The 15,625-nt window shown below is 43.6% G+C and overlaps 1 protein-coding gene across 3 annotated transcripts in view; it reads left to right on the top strand.

The window, feature by feature from the left end:
- The window catches only part of Tenm4 (teneurin transmembrane protein 4), a 420,724-nt gene that overhangs the window by 208,719 nt on the left and 196,380 nt on the right, over nucleotides 1-15,625 (top strand). For all 3 annotated transcript variants that reach the window (XM_013014004.1, XM_013014006.1, XM_013014005.1), the window contains exon 8: nucleotides 798-1,008. In XM_013014004.1, the coding sequence (XP_012869458.1) occupies nucleotides 798-1,008 (211 nt within the window). The remainder of the gene's footprint in view (nucleotides 1-797; nucleotides 1,009-15,625) is intronic.

Genomic DNA, 15,625 nt, shown 5'->3' with positions numbered 1-15,625 from the left:
CCCACCTGTTATTTGCATTGTGTGACAGAACTCTCTGGAATTGTAGTCCAGCAGGCTCCGATCAACTGTCATTAGTATTTGACACAGTGTGTAATTATTGATAGAGTTTGGGGCTAATCCACTTTAGTCTTCCTAAAACTGCTCCCTGAAACTGGAGTGTTTACAAAGGATTATTGATTCAAGACAGATAGATTCTAATCAAATCTTCATCTGCTCATGACGGACATTCCAATGTTCCAATCCCAGTCCTAGACCCCTGATAGATCCCTGGAATCCCTCCATCACTTGCACAGAGGTCACCCAGTCTCAGAGTGTCTTGAGTTTCTGATAATGGACCTACCACTGAAAAAGCATGGCTGTCCTGCTCTAAGCACACACTCACCATACATGCACCAGAAGCGAAAACAACACTAGACTAAAATAACATGTACTGCTCCTGCTGCACTCACAAGAGAGTCCAGAGAATATTGCCATCTGAGAGCATGATTCAAAGCCAGTTCAGACAGAAAACTTAGTGAGATTCTTATCTCCAACTAAGCACCCCAAAAGCCAGAAGTAGGGTTGTGGCTCAAATGGTAGGGAACTAGCCTTGAGCAAATGAAAGGTCAAGCACAGCACCCAGGACCTGAATTCAAACCCTATTATTGGTAAAGCAGTCCCTCCCTCCTACCCCCCCGCAAACAAATAAATGAAGTCTGGGGAGAAGATTGAATAGGATGATCTGTTGTCCTGTGTCTGCCTCCTTTCTTCTGTCTCCATTTGTGTTTCCTGCTAATTTTTCTCTCTTTGTGCTTTAGTTTGACTTTGTGGAGCTACTGGATGGAAGGAGGCTCCTGACCCAGGAGGCACGGAGCCTGGAAGGACCCCAGCGCCAATCTCGGGGTGTAGTGCCTCCATCCAGCCACGAGACCGGCTTCATCCAGTATCTAGATTCTGGAATCTGGCACCTGGCCTTTTACAATGATGGGAAGGAGTCTGAAGTGGTTTCCTTTCTCACCACTGCTGTTGGTAAGAAGCGCCACTCTCTGCAGTCTTCTTGGATGGGAGGATGAATGGGGACACTGAGGTTGACAATGAAACAAATATGTCATGCTCAGAGCTGCGACTGTCAGGCAGAATGTGGTCTAAGGTCATCCTGAGTGGGCTTGCTAGGCAAGGACTTGGACATGAGATTCAGGGCGGGGAATGACAAGAGAAGAAGGCCAACCGAGGCTGGCCTCTGTGCCCACTGCCTCTCTCATGTTGCCTATGTGGCAGTGTGTGTGAACCAGCATCTGCCTCTCAGGACCCAAGAGTTAGGGCTGATAGGGAGGCTGGAGTCCCGATGGCATGCATATGGAGGCAACATCTCTCCTCTTGGCACTGGTCTCCCATCTATTTATCTTTAGTCTCACTCTGTTCAACTCACTGATTTGTCATTTGGGTTTGAGTTGGGTTTGTGTTTTGCTTTTGGAGCCAACAAACCCTGGCAGCTAAGTAAAAAAGACAAAAGCTCAAAGAGAGATGCAAACAGCTTTGCAAAGCACTGGAGGAAAAGCATTATCACTCATTCTGGGGCATCCTTGAGAATAGAGAAGTGTGTCCTTCCCACTGACCAAGAGTAAGTCCTGGTATCCTAAATGACACTGAGCACTGTCGCTGTGCTTTCTGACAGAAGAGAGCCTGTATCCCCCTCAGAAGCCCCTGGTGGTGGCCTGGGTCCTGTTGACATATTTGTTCTTCTTTACCCACACTTCTATAAACTTTGTCTCCTGCCCAGGTGGCTGTGGTGTGCTGAAAGGCATGGGTGTTCTAGTGGTCTAGGTCAGAAAGGATTTTTTTCCCCTGTGTTTCTGTTGGAAGTACTGTGACACAGTCTAGAAATAAAGGTCCCCTACAAGAAAAGAAGCTTGCAGGAAATCACAGCTCCATGAACCAGAAGACTTGGGAAAGGAACCTTTTCCTGCCAAGTTCAATGTGATTCAGAGTTGAAAACTCTGCCTCCATCCTTGGCTAGGAATCTCTCTAACGTGGAAAAACGGAATTTATGGAACTCTTTTCATTTGGCACTATGTTTCCAAACCTTTTGCAAGACTCTGGTTTGTCTCTAACTAGTTATTTTCAGGTCATATTTTTTATTTGCCATTTGGCCTTTAGTATTAATAAGCATGGTTAATACGTTTCTGGTGTAAGTACATCTTTGTGCAAAGCGAGGAATGTGAGGCCACTGGGCATCTGGCTCTGATAAAGGCACTGTCTCTTTGTGCTCTCCTTGTTTTAGAGTCAGTGGTCCCAGCTGCTGGACCCTCAGTACCTGAAAGGGAAGGATTTTGACTAGCTCTCTGTTTCTTAACACTCACGTAGGTCTGATGTGACGTGTCCCATGGTTGGCAAGGGAATGAGTGCACGCATGATCTTTCCTTCCCTGGGCTCCCATTGGCAGGCCCCTTGGCCATCCCGATGTTGGCAGGTGCTATGCTGTTGGCTTCTTGTACAGTATAGTGGAAAGTATGCCCAGCTCTGGATTTCTACCACAAAGTTAGCTTTTAACCTCGCACAGGCCACTTAAGTTTTCCACCCTTTATTTCACTGTGGCTCAGTGAGTGCTGGTAACGTGTGGACTAACATCGCAGCCTTACTCTCAGTCATTGAAGGCCCACCTCTGCCTCTCACTTTTTAAGTCTGTCATGGGGCTTGGACTCAGGGCCTGGGTATTGTCCCTGAGCTATTTTGCTCAAGGCTAGTACTCTACCACTTTGGGCTACAGCACTACTTCTGGTTTTCTGGTGGTTAATTCTCATAGACTTTCCTGGTTGGCTTCTTACTGTGATCCTCAGATCTCATCCTCCTGAGTAGCTAGGGTTACAGGCCTGAGCCAGCAGTTCCCAGCTTCTGGCTCTCACTTTTACTTAAGCTATCCTTTTGTATCTTTTTTCCTTTGGATACAGTGGCTTCTGTTTAGGGACACAACTGTGGAGTCCTAGTGGTGCCTGAGTTTCAGCGTCCTGGTCTCTCTAGCCTGACTCCTCCTAGGCATAGTGCACAAGGAAGGATAGAATATTGGCTTGAGAACTGAGAACTTGCCCAGTCAGATTTGTGTTTTAATAACTGAGCATAAATATGAAAGGCTATTAATTTAACCCCCCAAAGGAAACTATTTTTAATTAGGAGATGCATCTTTGAGAAATAAGATGGTGGTACCAGGAGGTAACTTTGTCAACACTTGGCTTGTCAGAGCTTGCTAACCTGTTCTGTCATAATTAGGGTGATGGTTTTTGCTTTTCCCCCCTGGTTCTCTGTTCTTCCTTAAATGATGAAACTAGTCTCCCCTACCCCCTCTTAACTGTCACATCTGTTAGAGCAGATAGGCTTTACCATGCCCCTCAACTTTAATATACTTATGAACAGCCTAGAGATCTTGTTAAAATGCAGAATCTAGGCAAGTTCTGATAGCTTAAGCCTATAATCCTAGCTATTCAAGAAGTATAGATTGTGAGGATTGCAGTTTGAGGCCAGCTGGGGCAAACATTAGCAAAACCCTTACCTTAACCAATAGCGGGCACAGTGGTATGCACTGTCATCTAAGCTATGGAGGAGGCTTTGGTCAAGACTAGGAGAACTGTATTAGCCAGCCAGTCTAGAACAAAATAATTATTTGTAAGACCCTATCTCAAAAGAAAATTCTAGGCTTGGTGGGACAGATCTCTCATTTCACTATGGTAGGATGGTATAAAGAAGAAGATCACATGGGCTGGGAAGGTGGCTCAGTGGTCGAGCGCTTGCCTTGCATGCCTGAGGCCCTGGGTTCGATTCCTCAGCACCACATAAGCAAAAAGAAAACAGCCGGAAGTGGCACTGTGGCTCAAGTGGTAGAGCGCTAGCCTTGAGCTGAAGAGCTGAGGGACAGCACTCAGGCCCAGAGTTCAGGCCCCACGACCAGACCCCCCCCCCAAAAAAAAGATCATAGTCCAGAGTGGCCTGGCAAAAAAGTAACTGTCTTTTTTTAAAAAAGGAAAAAGGCTAGAGGCACAGCTCAAGCAGTAGAGAACTTGCCTAGCAAGTACAAAGCCCTGAGTTGGAACCCCAATTCTGCTAGAAAAGAAAAGCAAAATCTTCTCCAGCAGGTAGGGGGACCTTAGGTTCTGCATGTCTGACCAGTACTTGGTGATACTGATGCTGTTGTTGACCATGTTTTGATTAGCAAAGGATTAGATCACCAGAGAGTCTTCAAATGCCATTCAAGAAAGGATTCACCAGGAGGTTAGGTCTTTTTCAGGCTACAGTACAGGGCTTGGGTGATCATGATTCTGGTGATCAGTGAACAACATTTTGAAAATAAATTTCTTCTGAGAACAGCTTTCCATTTCTTTTCCCATTCACTGTCCCCTGTCATATTTATGACCATAGATAGTCATGTCACCTCTCTGAACCTGATTGTTTTTGTCAGGAAAAGGCAAAAAAAATGGTACTTTGTAATCATATTGTGAAGCATGGAGAGAGAAATGTGAAGTGCCTAGCCCAGCTTTGTGAAGACACACTCTCGATAAATAGAGGCTGTTAATATTCTCTGTCATCCTCTTCCTCCTTCCACTTCAGTTGATACCTTCTGACCTGTCTACCTCCCTTCAAGCTACAGTGATTGTTTAATGAACATCGGGTTTTTTTTTCTTTAATACAAAGACAGACTGATTCTGATGTAGCTATTAATTCCTCTTTTCCCAGGAGTCCCTGGCATTGAGTCTCAGCTGTCTGTGGTCGTTACCTGTGAGCTGTGAGCTGTAATTTGTCTTGGCAGGTTAATTAAAAGTTTAGGTCTTGTTTTAGCGAAGTCATTATAGTCCCAATATACAATTGTAACTCTTGGGTTTGCTTAACACACAAATCGGGATATGACCCTATCTTTGTTACAAGTCAAAATGTAGATCAAGAATTTTAAGAAGATCTGAGATGTCAGAGTCCAGAGTATTTATATCTGTTTGTAATTAAGGAACAGGAGAAATAATTGAGTTTAATTTAACAAATAACTGCATGGTGTATGCTTTTGCTTTTCCTTTCATTTAATGAAATCCAGATGATGATTTTAAATGAAATGAGTTTATCTTTTGCCTTGAAAAAAAACCCAAAGGCTCTTGCTGAACTGGTTCATACACACACACACACACACACACACACACACACACACACACACACACTCTCTCTCTCTCTCTCTCTCTCTCTCTCTCTCTGACGGAAGCTCTTTTCAGAATCAACAGTCATCTGCTCTCACATCTCTCATGGAGATCTAAGACCCCAGAGGACTCTTTCTACTCCTCTGGGACTGGTAGCCTTGTGAGCCCCAGATGTGAAATGAAATAGGAAGATGTATGTACTAGCTAGAGTGTAATTCACCATTATACTCTGCAAAGAGTCTTCCTGTGCATTCTTTAAGTCTTGTGGCAATTCCATTAGGTGATTATTCTTACTTTTATGATTTTATTATTCCCTCTACTGCAGGTAAGGAAATTGAGGGTTAGAGATGTTATATGGAAAGGTAGGACTTGAATTTGCATCTGTCTGACTACAGGGAATCTGATTTTTCTTCTTTAGCAATTTGTCTTGCCCCAAGGTCAGGCCCATTGTTTGGATATTTGTAAGTTCTGTCTCCATCTATTCATGTGTTCATTCATACAACAACCATTTCCAGAGCACCTATGTGTTTTTCAGAACCATATTTACAATTCAATCCTTGTTGGAATCTCTTAGATTAGAATTTTGTGTGTGAGTGTGGGTGTGAGAGAGAGGTACACTGGAGCTTGAACCTAGGGCCCAGGCACTGTCCCTTAGCTTTTTTTTTTAATTGTGAAAATACTGTACAGAGGGGTTACAGTTGCATGAGCAAGGTAATGAGTACATTTTTTATCCATCATTGTTGCCTCCTCCTTTGTTTTTCCTCTACCATAGTCCCTCCCATCTCCTCAACTACACTCCCCCCAACCCTGCCTAAATTGTAAAGTTCGTTTTTTTGACATAGCGTCTTGTACATCTCATTGTTGCAATGGGTCAGTCTGTATCCCTAGTTAAACATTTTGTTTTTTCCATTTTCCCTCCACAAATTATACCAACATCAAATACAGTGAAAACAGGGGTTATACTGTGTGTGGGGGCATACAAAGGAACAAAAAAAACCACATAGTACATTATAAATACGTAAGAAACAACAGCAAGGAAGGAAAAAACCACTTGTGTCCCTATCTCGGGGTTCATTTCACTTAACATCATCTGAGCTTTTCTGCTTGTCTCAGACATATACTAGTTATTGAAAATAAGGGAGACCATGGGACCTATGTTTCTTTGGGCCTGGCTTACTTCACTTAATATAATTTTCTCCAAGTCTTTCCATTTCCTAACAAATGGGGCTATGTCATTCTTTCTGATGGAGGCATAGAATTCCATTGTGTATATATACCACATTTTCTTGATCCATTAATCTACTGAGGGGCATCTGGGTTGGTTCCATATCTTAGCTATGGTAAATAATGCTGCAATAAACATAGTTGTGCTGGTTGCTTTAGTATGGTCTTGTTTGTGCTCATTTGAGTAGATGCCCAAAAGTGGGATTGCTGGATCATAGGGAAGCTCTATGTGGAGTCTTTTGAGGAACCCCTATACTACTTTCCAAAGTGGTTGAATAAGTTTACATTCCCACCAACAATGTAGTAGGGTTCCCTTCTAGCCACATCCCCTCCAGCATCTGTTGTTATTATCCCTTAGCTTTTTTGCTCAAGACTAGCCCTCTACCACTTGAATCATAGCTCCACTTGTGGCTTTTTTTTTTATAGTTAATTGGAGACTAGAGTCTCACAGACTTTCCTAACTGGACTGGCTTTGAATGATGATCCTCAGATCTTAGCCTCCTGAGTATCTAGGATTACAAACATGAGGTACCGGTGCCCAACATACCTTGAAATATTTTGGTCTGTAATTTATAGATAAAGAAGTCTAGGGTCAGAGTTTAGTTGACTTGTTCATAGTCAAGAAAGCCCAAAGCTAGGTCAGAAATTCTACCTCTTGTGAGGTTTCCACTGTACCACAGTGACTCACTGTCATAGCTACTATTAAATATTTTAATTCTATTAATTGCTATGGGACAGAATTTCTTCTTTGTTAACTTGCCTCCAATTTTAAATAATCATCATACATCAACCCAGGAAGTTTTCTTGAGAAGTTATTAAAAAAGACCATAAAGAAAATCTTACAGCATCCAAAACTTTTGAAATAAAGATAACTTTGTACAACTTTCTTGCAATCCCAACACCTAACAAATTAGTATTACAGTGTTCTAGATAGCATCTTATCTTTTCATTTAGTATAAAAGGACAGATCAGCCTGACATTGCAGCCACACAAGCCACGCTGGAAAATAACAAAGTTGCCCTATATGGATTTAGAAACCCAGAGAAGAAATATGAGAATCATTGTTAGAAAACATAGGGACTGGGAGTTTTTATGAGAAACGTGCTCTGGTCTCACTGGTGCTAATTGAAAACAAAAGAATCTGCTTGTTTACTGTCTAAGCAGCCATAGGAAATCAATATGTCCTATGTCCAGGGACTAGGAGCATATTTAGCTGCTTTTTCCCCCCTTCTATCCATCTTTCCTTTCTCCAGCCACATTGCACCCTTGCCCTTTTCCATGCTGAGGACACAGGGAAGGTATGCCATTGCTCCCAGTACATGTAGCAGATGGTCTCCATTAAGGGAAATGGAAGTTTTATATAGTAATTGCCTCTAAGCCAAAGAAAATTTGGAACAAAGAAGGCCTGTCCTGGTCAGAGTACCAACAGGGCAAGAGGGAAGGGAGGGATTATCCATTTGGATGGGGTGAAGAGAGCTGTTTGGATGGAATGATGTTTGCTCTAGACCTTAAAGAGAGGGCCAGATTTCCACAATGAAAGAAGGAAAATGGGAGGGCTAGTAGAAAGAAAGCATTTTAGATATTGGGAATGCCATGAACAAAAAAGGTAGATGGGCATAAAATTAAGAACTAGCTACAAGGACTCCATAATTCTCTGTGACCAGAGTACAGGATGCCCTGACATGGAGAAGTGAGCTATGTAGGAGAGACTTGAACACCTTGCTGAGCAAAAACAACTTTCTGTTGGCAGTGGTTGTCATGGCAGGGTTTTGAGTAAAATAACCAGTGCCAGACTGTTGCTTTTTTTTCCCCCTGAGGCCCAGAACTTAGGTGTTCAGAGGAGATCCGTGGGAGTTAACTTTGTAGGGTCATCAGGAAAACAACAAGGATGGAGTGAGAGAAGTAAGGGTAGTGATGCCAGTGATCTTTTCATTTGCTTTCTCTGCGACCCATTCCTCTTTATTCTTAGGTATCTCTAAACACTTGCACCTAAGCATCATCTTTCTGTGGGTCAACCCAATTGTGTCCATGATTTTTCAAAGCCTAATGGGAAGGGCTGTTGCTTTATTTCCCTCCATTAGGCATTGGCCTCTGTGTGCATTTATAAGGCTCTAGAGAGAAAAGTCCTGGCCATTGTAATCTGTAATTTGTCTAAAAGCCAAAGCAGCAACTGAGGTTGAGAAGTAGTTTTCAGTTTTTAATAAGCCCCTACACCCACCACTTCCCTTATCCTCTTGTTCTGAATTATTCTGTAAGGTAGAGATACAGCCATGCAGAAGCAGGTTCTCTTGGTGATAAACTAACCTTCTTGTAAATGACGTCGGCATCACTTTGTGAATTTTCTAAGGGAAACACTGCTTTGGAAAAGTGCCCTGTGAATCCATCTCTCCCTGATACGGTGATTTATTCAGAGCAATCTGGTATAAGTAGGATGAAATTGTAGGCCAAGGGAGAGCTCAAGTCAGCACATTGGAGACAGACAGTGGCCAAAAAGCTGTTCAAAAGAAGGGGCTAGGAATATCTGAGTGCTACCTCTGCAGACTCAAAACCAGCTCTGTTGGCCACAGAAGCTGTTTATGCTCAATGAAGGGCAAAGGTCACCACTAGCCCCTCTTCCCCCCCCCGCCTCCCCCGGCTTTCCCTCACCCCTGCTTCCTGGGCATCTTATCTTGGACTACTCAGTCTTCTGAATTCCCTACTGGGAACCTAAAAGCAGGAAAGAAGGAAAAACAGTGTGTGCCAAGCAGTAAAAGCTTGTCTCCCTGTAGGAGATTTGTGTGTGGAGAGCAACATTTCAGTAAGGTTTTGTTGTCCTCCTGCTCCCTCTCAGCCCAGGGAGTGTCCTTCCAGGCCCAGGACAGTACTCTAAGAGTTATATCAGAAACCAGCTTCTTTCCCTCCCCTCCCCCCCCCAGCTGCATTCTGCCATCCCTGCTCTGGGATGTTTTACTCATACTTTCTACCTCTACAAGTTAACTGCTGTGCCTCCAGAATTTCATCTTTATGTCAAGTAAGAAAAGGGAACGATGTAGGAAAACCAAGTTTCTTCCCAAACCATTAGCTTACATTTCTTTGGCAGAATTGTACCATTTGGACACTCAGAAGTCTAAGGAAACCCGAACATGAATATTTTTAGCTTGCTACGTTAGCATTCCAGCAGAATTCTGATTCCTATATGGTGTAGGAAGCCAGCAGAGGCTACACAGACTTTGTTAAGACTGTGTGGTTCAACAAAGACCCTTTTCCTGTGTGTGAGATTCTGGGCTGGGCAGTAGGAAATGACCAGAAGGCAGACACAATTCTTTCCACAATACTTCTCATGGGTTGGAGTGAAGCTGAGAGATATAGAGAGAGAAAAATCACCCACCTCACTGGTGAGGAGGGAAATGGCTTAGTTCAATCTCTTTCCATCACCCAAGGAACCAAGGACTTTCATCTGTAAGCCTTGGAGCACCTAGCTGATGCTTTAAGATGAGCAGATTGAAGGGGCAAAATCAGAGCAGGAGACAGTGGGTTACAGAGAGACCTAGACACAATTTGTGTATCTACTTATTCAACCAGTGGTTTCTAACTGCATTTTTACATATCATGTCCTGAGCAGATATCCAGCATCAGTGGCATCTAAAGTAGCCAAGCTTCCTAACCAGGGGATATGTATGGACATGTTTGACAGCTTGAGATCAATTCTTAACTTCAAATACAATCATGACATCCACGTAGAACAGTCCATGATCATAAGTAGTCAACATGTTATATAAATAAAGAGGGTGCTCTAGAGAACTACCAAGAGGCCTAATGTAGGAGTTTCAGGGTGGCCTGGAGTGGTAACAAAAATCTAATCTATGCTGGGCCAAACGTGGCACATGAAGGATTCTGATTGGTTTTTCAGTTAATCCCAAGAACAGTGCAGGAAACTTGAGGTCACTTACTCTGATGTACATATTTCAATCTTTATGCCCATAATGAAAGCAGAGAGTGGTGTTGGGAGACTCTTCCAGCAGTGTAAACAGGGCTAATGCTGGTCTGAACCAAGGTGGAGGCCTCAGAGTAGAGTTGAGTGAATAGATTTGAGCCATAAACCTTGAAGACCATTGGCCAGCCCCAAGGGGTTAAGACAATTTCTAAGGGAAGACACTCAAACAGGAACAGAGGGAGGGAGGGGTCATTTTGGCGAGTGAGTGGAGTCATGTAGCTGGTAAGGGAGCTAGTGAGGTTGGACTTAGGAGAGAGGAACTAAAAGAATGTGTGGGTGGTAAGAAGCCAGATGTTCCAAGACACCCAATCCCAACCTTTCAGCCTCCACTTCCACCCACAGCCACCATGAGCTTCCACTCACATTTGGCTACTATTTTTGCCACATATACACACTTGCTGGTGCTGGGCCTTGAACTTAGGGTGTTATCCCTTAGCTTTTTTCTTCAAGACTGGTACTCTACCGCTTGGGCCACAGGTCTACTTCTGGCTTTTGGTTAGGTAATTGGAGATGAGTCTCACAGACTTCCCTGCCTGGGCTGGCTTTGAACCATCAGATCTAAGCCTCCTGAGTAGCTAGGATTATAGGCACATGCCACCAATGCCTGACCATTTTTACCACTTTGGGCTCTGTAATGCCAGAAGCCTTTACAAACCTTATATTTACTCTTTTTTTTTTTAATATGAGGAAACCTAATTTATAGGATGTATCCAGAGTCACACAGCTAGCAAGTGGCCGAGCCAGGATCGTAAGTATGCCAGTCTGTTGATGGAACACTGGTTCTTCTCCAGACCCTGTATCCAGTACATTATCACCTGCCATGCAACCCAGAGTTAGGGTATGCCTGTTTCCACCTTAGAAATAAAGAAACGGAGGCTGATAGATCAAGTGTCACCAGCTAGGTCCTCATGGATAGGTTAGCAATCTGGTGCGCATGCTCTCTGTCCTGTGTCTGTGGCCAGGTCTGCGTCAATGTTTCTAATGTGGTGATGTCCATGTCTGTCCTATCCATTCCCATATTCAGAGCATCATGAAGATAGGAGATAGGTTGTTAGGGATAAGCCATTGTGCCCTCTACGCTCATCGTGTGCCTGCCTTCTGCCATGCATGGGGTTCCTTGTCTTGTTGAACCGATCCTGTCGTTTTGTTTTACTTCAGCTGAAGGAAGCCTTTCCCACACCCTGTTCTGATGGAGTTTTCAGTGGAAGACACTTCATCAGTAAGGGTTTTATTTTTTTTTTTTTACGATTGTTGATTGAATTTTCTGATAGCTCTTTTCTCTATCACTTGCTAGCTATCACTTCTCTTCCCCACCCAGCTGATTCTGCTACCAGCACCGTGAGAGCCATCAGTACCTTTCTTCTATCCCTTTCATACATGTCACCAACATGTAGGACAGCCTTAAAGGGGTGCCCTGTCTGTCCTGTATACCTCTTAGGCATAACCTGGCCCCAGCCAGAGAAGGCACAGGTGGCCGACAGCTGAAGTTGTCAAGAGGCAGAAAGACAGTTAGGGGCAGAGTTTCACCAGAGATGGTGTGGTACAGAGGAAGATTTGGAGTCAGCCACATCTGGGCTTGAATTCTTGGCTGCATTGATGAGTCAGTGGTGGTGTTTTGAATAAGCTGTAACCTCCCCCAAAGTCCCCTATCATCAGGAATCAAATCAACTTCAGAGAATCTCACAGTGATTTTAAAGCACATAGCTCATGGTGGGAACTCAGCCTGTTTTAAAATGTCTCTTAATTATTCATCATTTGATAAACATCTACGTGGTTAAGTGCTGGAAATTGTGCAGTAAGTAACATAGAAGCCTTGTCCTCAAAGAGCCTACCATCAAGGGGGAGAAATGACCCTTTCAGAGACAATGCCATATGCTGTGGTTGGTGTGTGATCCCACAGGAGCAGGATTGGGGCTGAGGGTGGGGGGACTATAGTAAAAAAAAAGGGGGGTGCTGAGTGTGAGCAGATGCTGAGGGAGCTGAAAAGCAGCAAACATGTATCCTGAGCAACTCGGCCACAGCAGAGATGGGAATCCAGAAAGAATGGGTAACTGTGTCTCTTTGACTATGGAGGTATTTTCCAATACCCCAGTGGATAGCTGAAGCCACAGATGTGTGCTACACATGTATACCTATGATAGAGCTTAATTTTAAAATTAGACATTAATGGTTAAAATGGTGAATAAAATCAGCAGTTATAACTAATATGAATTAGGTCATTCTCTCTTCCTTCTCCTCCCCCATCCCTCCTTTTTCCCTCTCTCCTTCTCCTTCTATCCCTAGAAGATTTTTAATGTTCTTACCACAACAAAGGAATAGATATTTGAAGTGACATGTAAATCACCCTGATCTTTCATTAACCCGTGTATACATATATCAAAGTGCTATATTATACCCTAAAAAATCATGTAGTTATAGGCCACTTCAAAATTGTGCACACATCTTTTATTAACCACAGTTGGCTGCAGACAACTGAAGCCATAGAAAATAAAGTTATGAATAAGGAAAGACTGCTTAGAAGGACAGAGTGACCCTCCAAGGAAAAACAAAGAGAAGGGATGCCATAATGAAATGCAATGGTCCGGTAGCTTTGGATGGGAATGTATTTCTTAGTTCTGGGGACAAGACATCCATGATCATGCTGTTGGCAGAATTGTTTTCTGTGTTGCTTTCCTTCCTAGATTGAAGGTGTCTGCCTTCTTGCTTTGCCTGCTCATGACTTTTCTCTATACACTTAGTAGGGAGAGCATTCTCAGAAAGAAACCAGTTCTGACAGATTAAGACCTACTTTACATTTTATACTTCCTTCCAGGCCCTACCTCCAAATACATTCATGCTGGGGATCTGGGCGTTGGCATAAGAATTGTGTAGTGGGACACAATTCAATCCATAACAAGGATACATGTTGATTCTAGAACATTCCAAGGCATTTTTATTTGTTCTAATAAATTTGACTTTCCTCAGATTCCATAGGGAATGTCTTACATATCCCCATTCTAGTTTCAGAACTTTTCTGTTTCTACAAAGTCCCCTCAGCCTCTCTGGAACTACTTGACAAAGTTGGTACTATTAACTAGGTGCTATTGATTCAGTGTATTCTATCTAGTATATTATGTCTAAGCATCATCCTAGTTGTTTTCCATAAACCATTTAACTCCTTAAAAACAGGCATGCCCAGCAAATATTCTTTTCAAGGACAAGGATGATCACAAAGAAGCTGCTGGAGTTGGCCATTAGGACATTCTGGACACCCTCAGGCAGAACTGTTTCCACCCCTGGTGAGGCAGAAGCAGGGTTACCAAGAGTTCAGCAGAGAATGGAGGTAAAGAGAAGAAATGGTTCCTTCTCGATGGAGCAGGCAAAGAGACAGATGGGCGTAACCTGAGGAGGAGGCAGGTTCAAGGAAAGGTTTATGGAAGGTGGGGGAGTCTTGAACATGTTGTCAGCGGTGGGAATGAAGCCAGGGGAGATGACTAATGAGAGGAGGGAGAGGCCTGGGGGGGGGGAGGGCAGAGGCAAGAGGATAAGCTCTGGGAGAGGAAGAGAGGGAGGCAAAAGACAGTGGCTAAGAGGACAGATCTGATAGTGCAGGAGGGAGATGGAGACAGGTAGGTTCTAGCTGCTGGCTTTTTAGAAGAAGACCGTCATATAGGAATGCCACACTCAGTCCTGAAACAGAAATTGTACAGTGATGCAGTAAAAAGGACAACATCACTTAGTAGCCAAAGAAAGTGGATGTGAGGGCTGGGAAGGTGGCTCAGTGGTAGAGAGCTTCTTTGCATGCATGAGACCCTGGTTTCGATTCCCCACCACCACATAAGCAAAAAGAAAAAAAGCCAGAAGTGGCACTGTGGCTCAAGTGGTAGAGCATTAGTCTTGAGCTGAAGAGCCCAGAGTTCAGGCCCCACGACTGGACCCCCCAAAAAAGAAAGAAAATGGATGTGACACCATTTATTAGCAAAGAGGGCTTGGACCTATCAGTGCTGCAGTTTCCTTATCTGAAAAATGACGAGAATATTAGTGCCCATGCCAATGGAATCATTCTGGGATAAAGTGTAATATTTGTAAAACTACCAAGTGCAGTGTCTGTGGCCTGGGAGGTGCAAGTGTTCTTTTGCTGTCATTGGCAGCAGTGGTCACTAATATTGTGAATGCTCACTAGGTCCTGGGAGGTGCCACATTATTTTCTTTGTTTAGAGGGAGAAATACAGTTGAGAGAAATGAACAAACTTACCCAAAAGCCACTCATTGAGTTAGAGCTGAGCCAGGACTTGAATCTAAGCCAGTCTAATTGAACATACCCCACTTCATCTATACTGGGCTTTCATTCCTGGGCTCTCCCTAGTCAACACCTGCTTCCTGGGTCCCCCAAAGTTCCCTTTCCTATCACCCCAAAGATGTTCAGCCCATGCTGTGAAGATGCCATGATGGAGGATATTTATCATCATCCCCTAGCGCTTCTCTGAGGTGAAGAGAAAGGACAGGATCTCTGCTTGGGAAAGGGCTCCTTCAACACCAAGCCGGGGGTTAGTGATAGCACATTTGACAGAAGTTGGAGTTTGTATCTGCTGTCTTAAACAGAGCAGAAGGCCTTCTGTGGAAATGACAGGACAATGAGTGTGATGTGAAGGGTTATAAGAATGTGTGAGCCAGAACTCTTGTGAGCATCTGGTTTCAGTTTGAGTAGCTGCTTGTCCCTGGCTTTATCTGAACACACTCAAGATTGGGCTAATGGAAGCACCGTTTGTGTCGGTCCTGGTTCATATTCCATGTCGGCCTGACTCTTTTTGTTTAGTTTGTGTCATTGGCCAAAAGAGTCTAGTTCAGGTTGCAAGGTCAGGTTAGTGTCTTTCACAAATAGAATTTGAATTTTCTCAAGCCTAGGAATGCAAGATGTGCTTGGGGGCAGTGTTTGCACAGTGTTATCTCTGTGAAGTGGGAGAGGAAGAAAGGAACATGTGTGAGCTTTTTCTAGGTGCCAAGAACAGGAACAGTGTGCACATATTTTGATTCTCATAACCAACTTTTGCAGCCAGGATTATTGCCTACCTTGTCCTCATGAGGCAGAGAGTTGGGTAGCAGTTCACATCCTGAATACAATCCCAGGTTTATCTGTATCACTCTTACTTTGCAAGCTTCCTATGCTTTTTGAATGTACTGTGTTCTATACTGAGATCTATGTTTTATGCCTAAGCAAGATACAAACACATCTGATGATGATGCTGAGTCATATAAAAAAAAACTAAAGGAAAAAAAGCAGAGAAACAGCTTAGAGAACATT

The sequence above is a fragment of the Dipodomys ordii genome, unplaced genomic scaffold, assembly GCF_000151885.1.
Source record: "Dipodomys ordii isolate 6190 unplaced genomic scaffold, Dord_2.0 Scaffold22, whole genome shotgun sequence".
NCBI lineage: Eukaryota > Metazoa > Chordata > Mammalia > Rodentia > Heteromyidae > Dipodomys > Dipodomys ordii.
The sequence above is the reverse complement of the archived record's forward strand: the minus strand, read 5'-3'. Positions and strand labels throughout refer to the sequence as shown.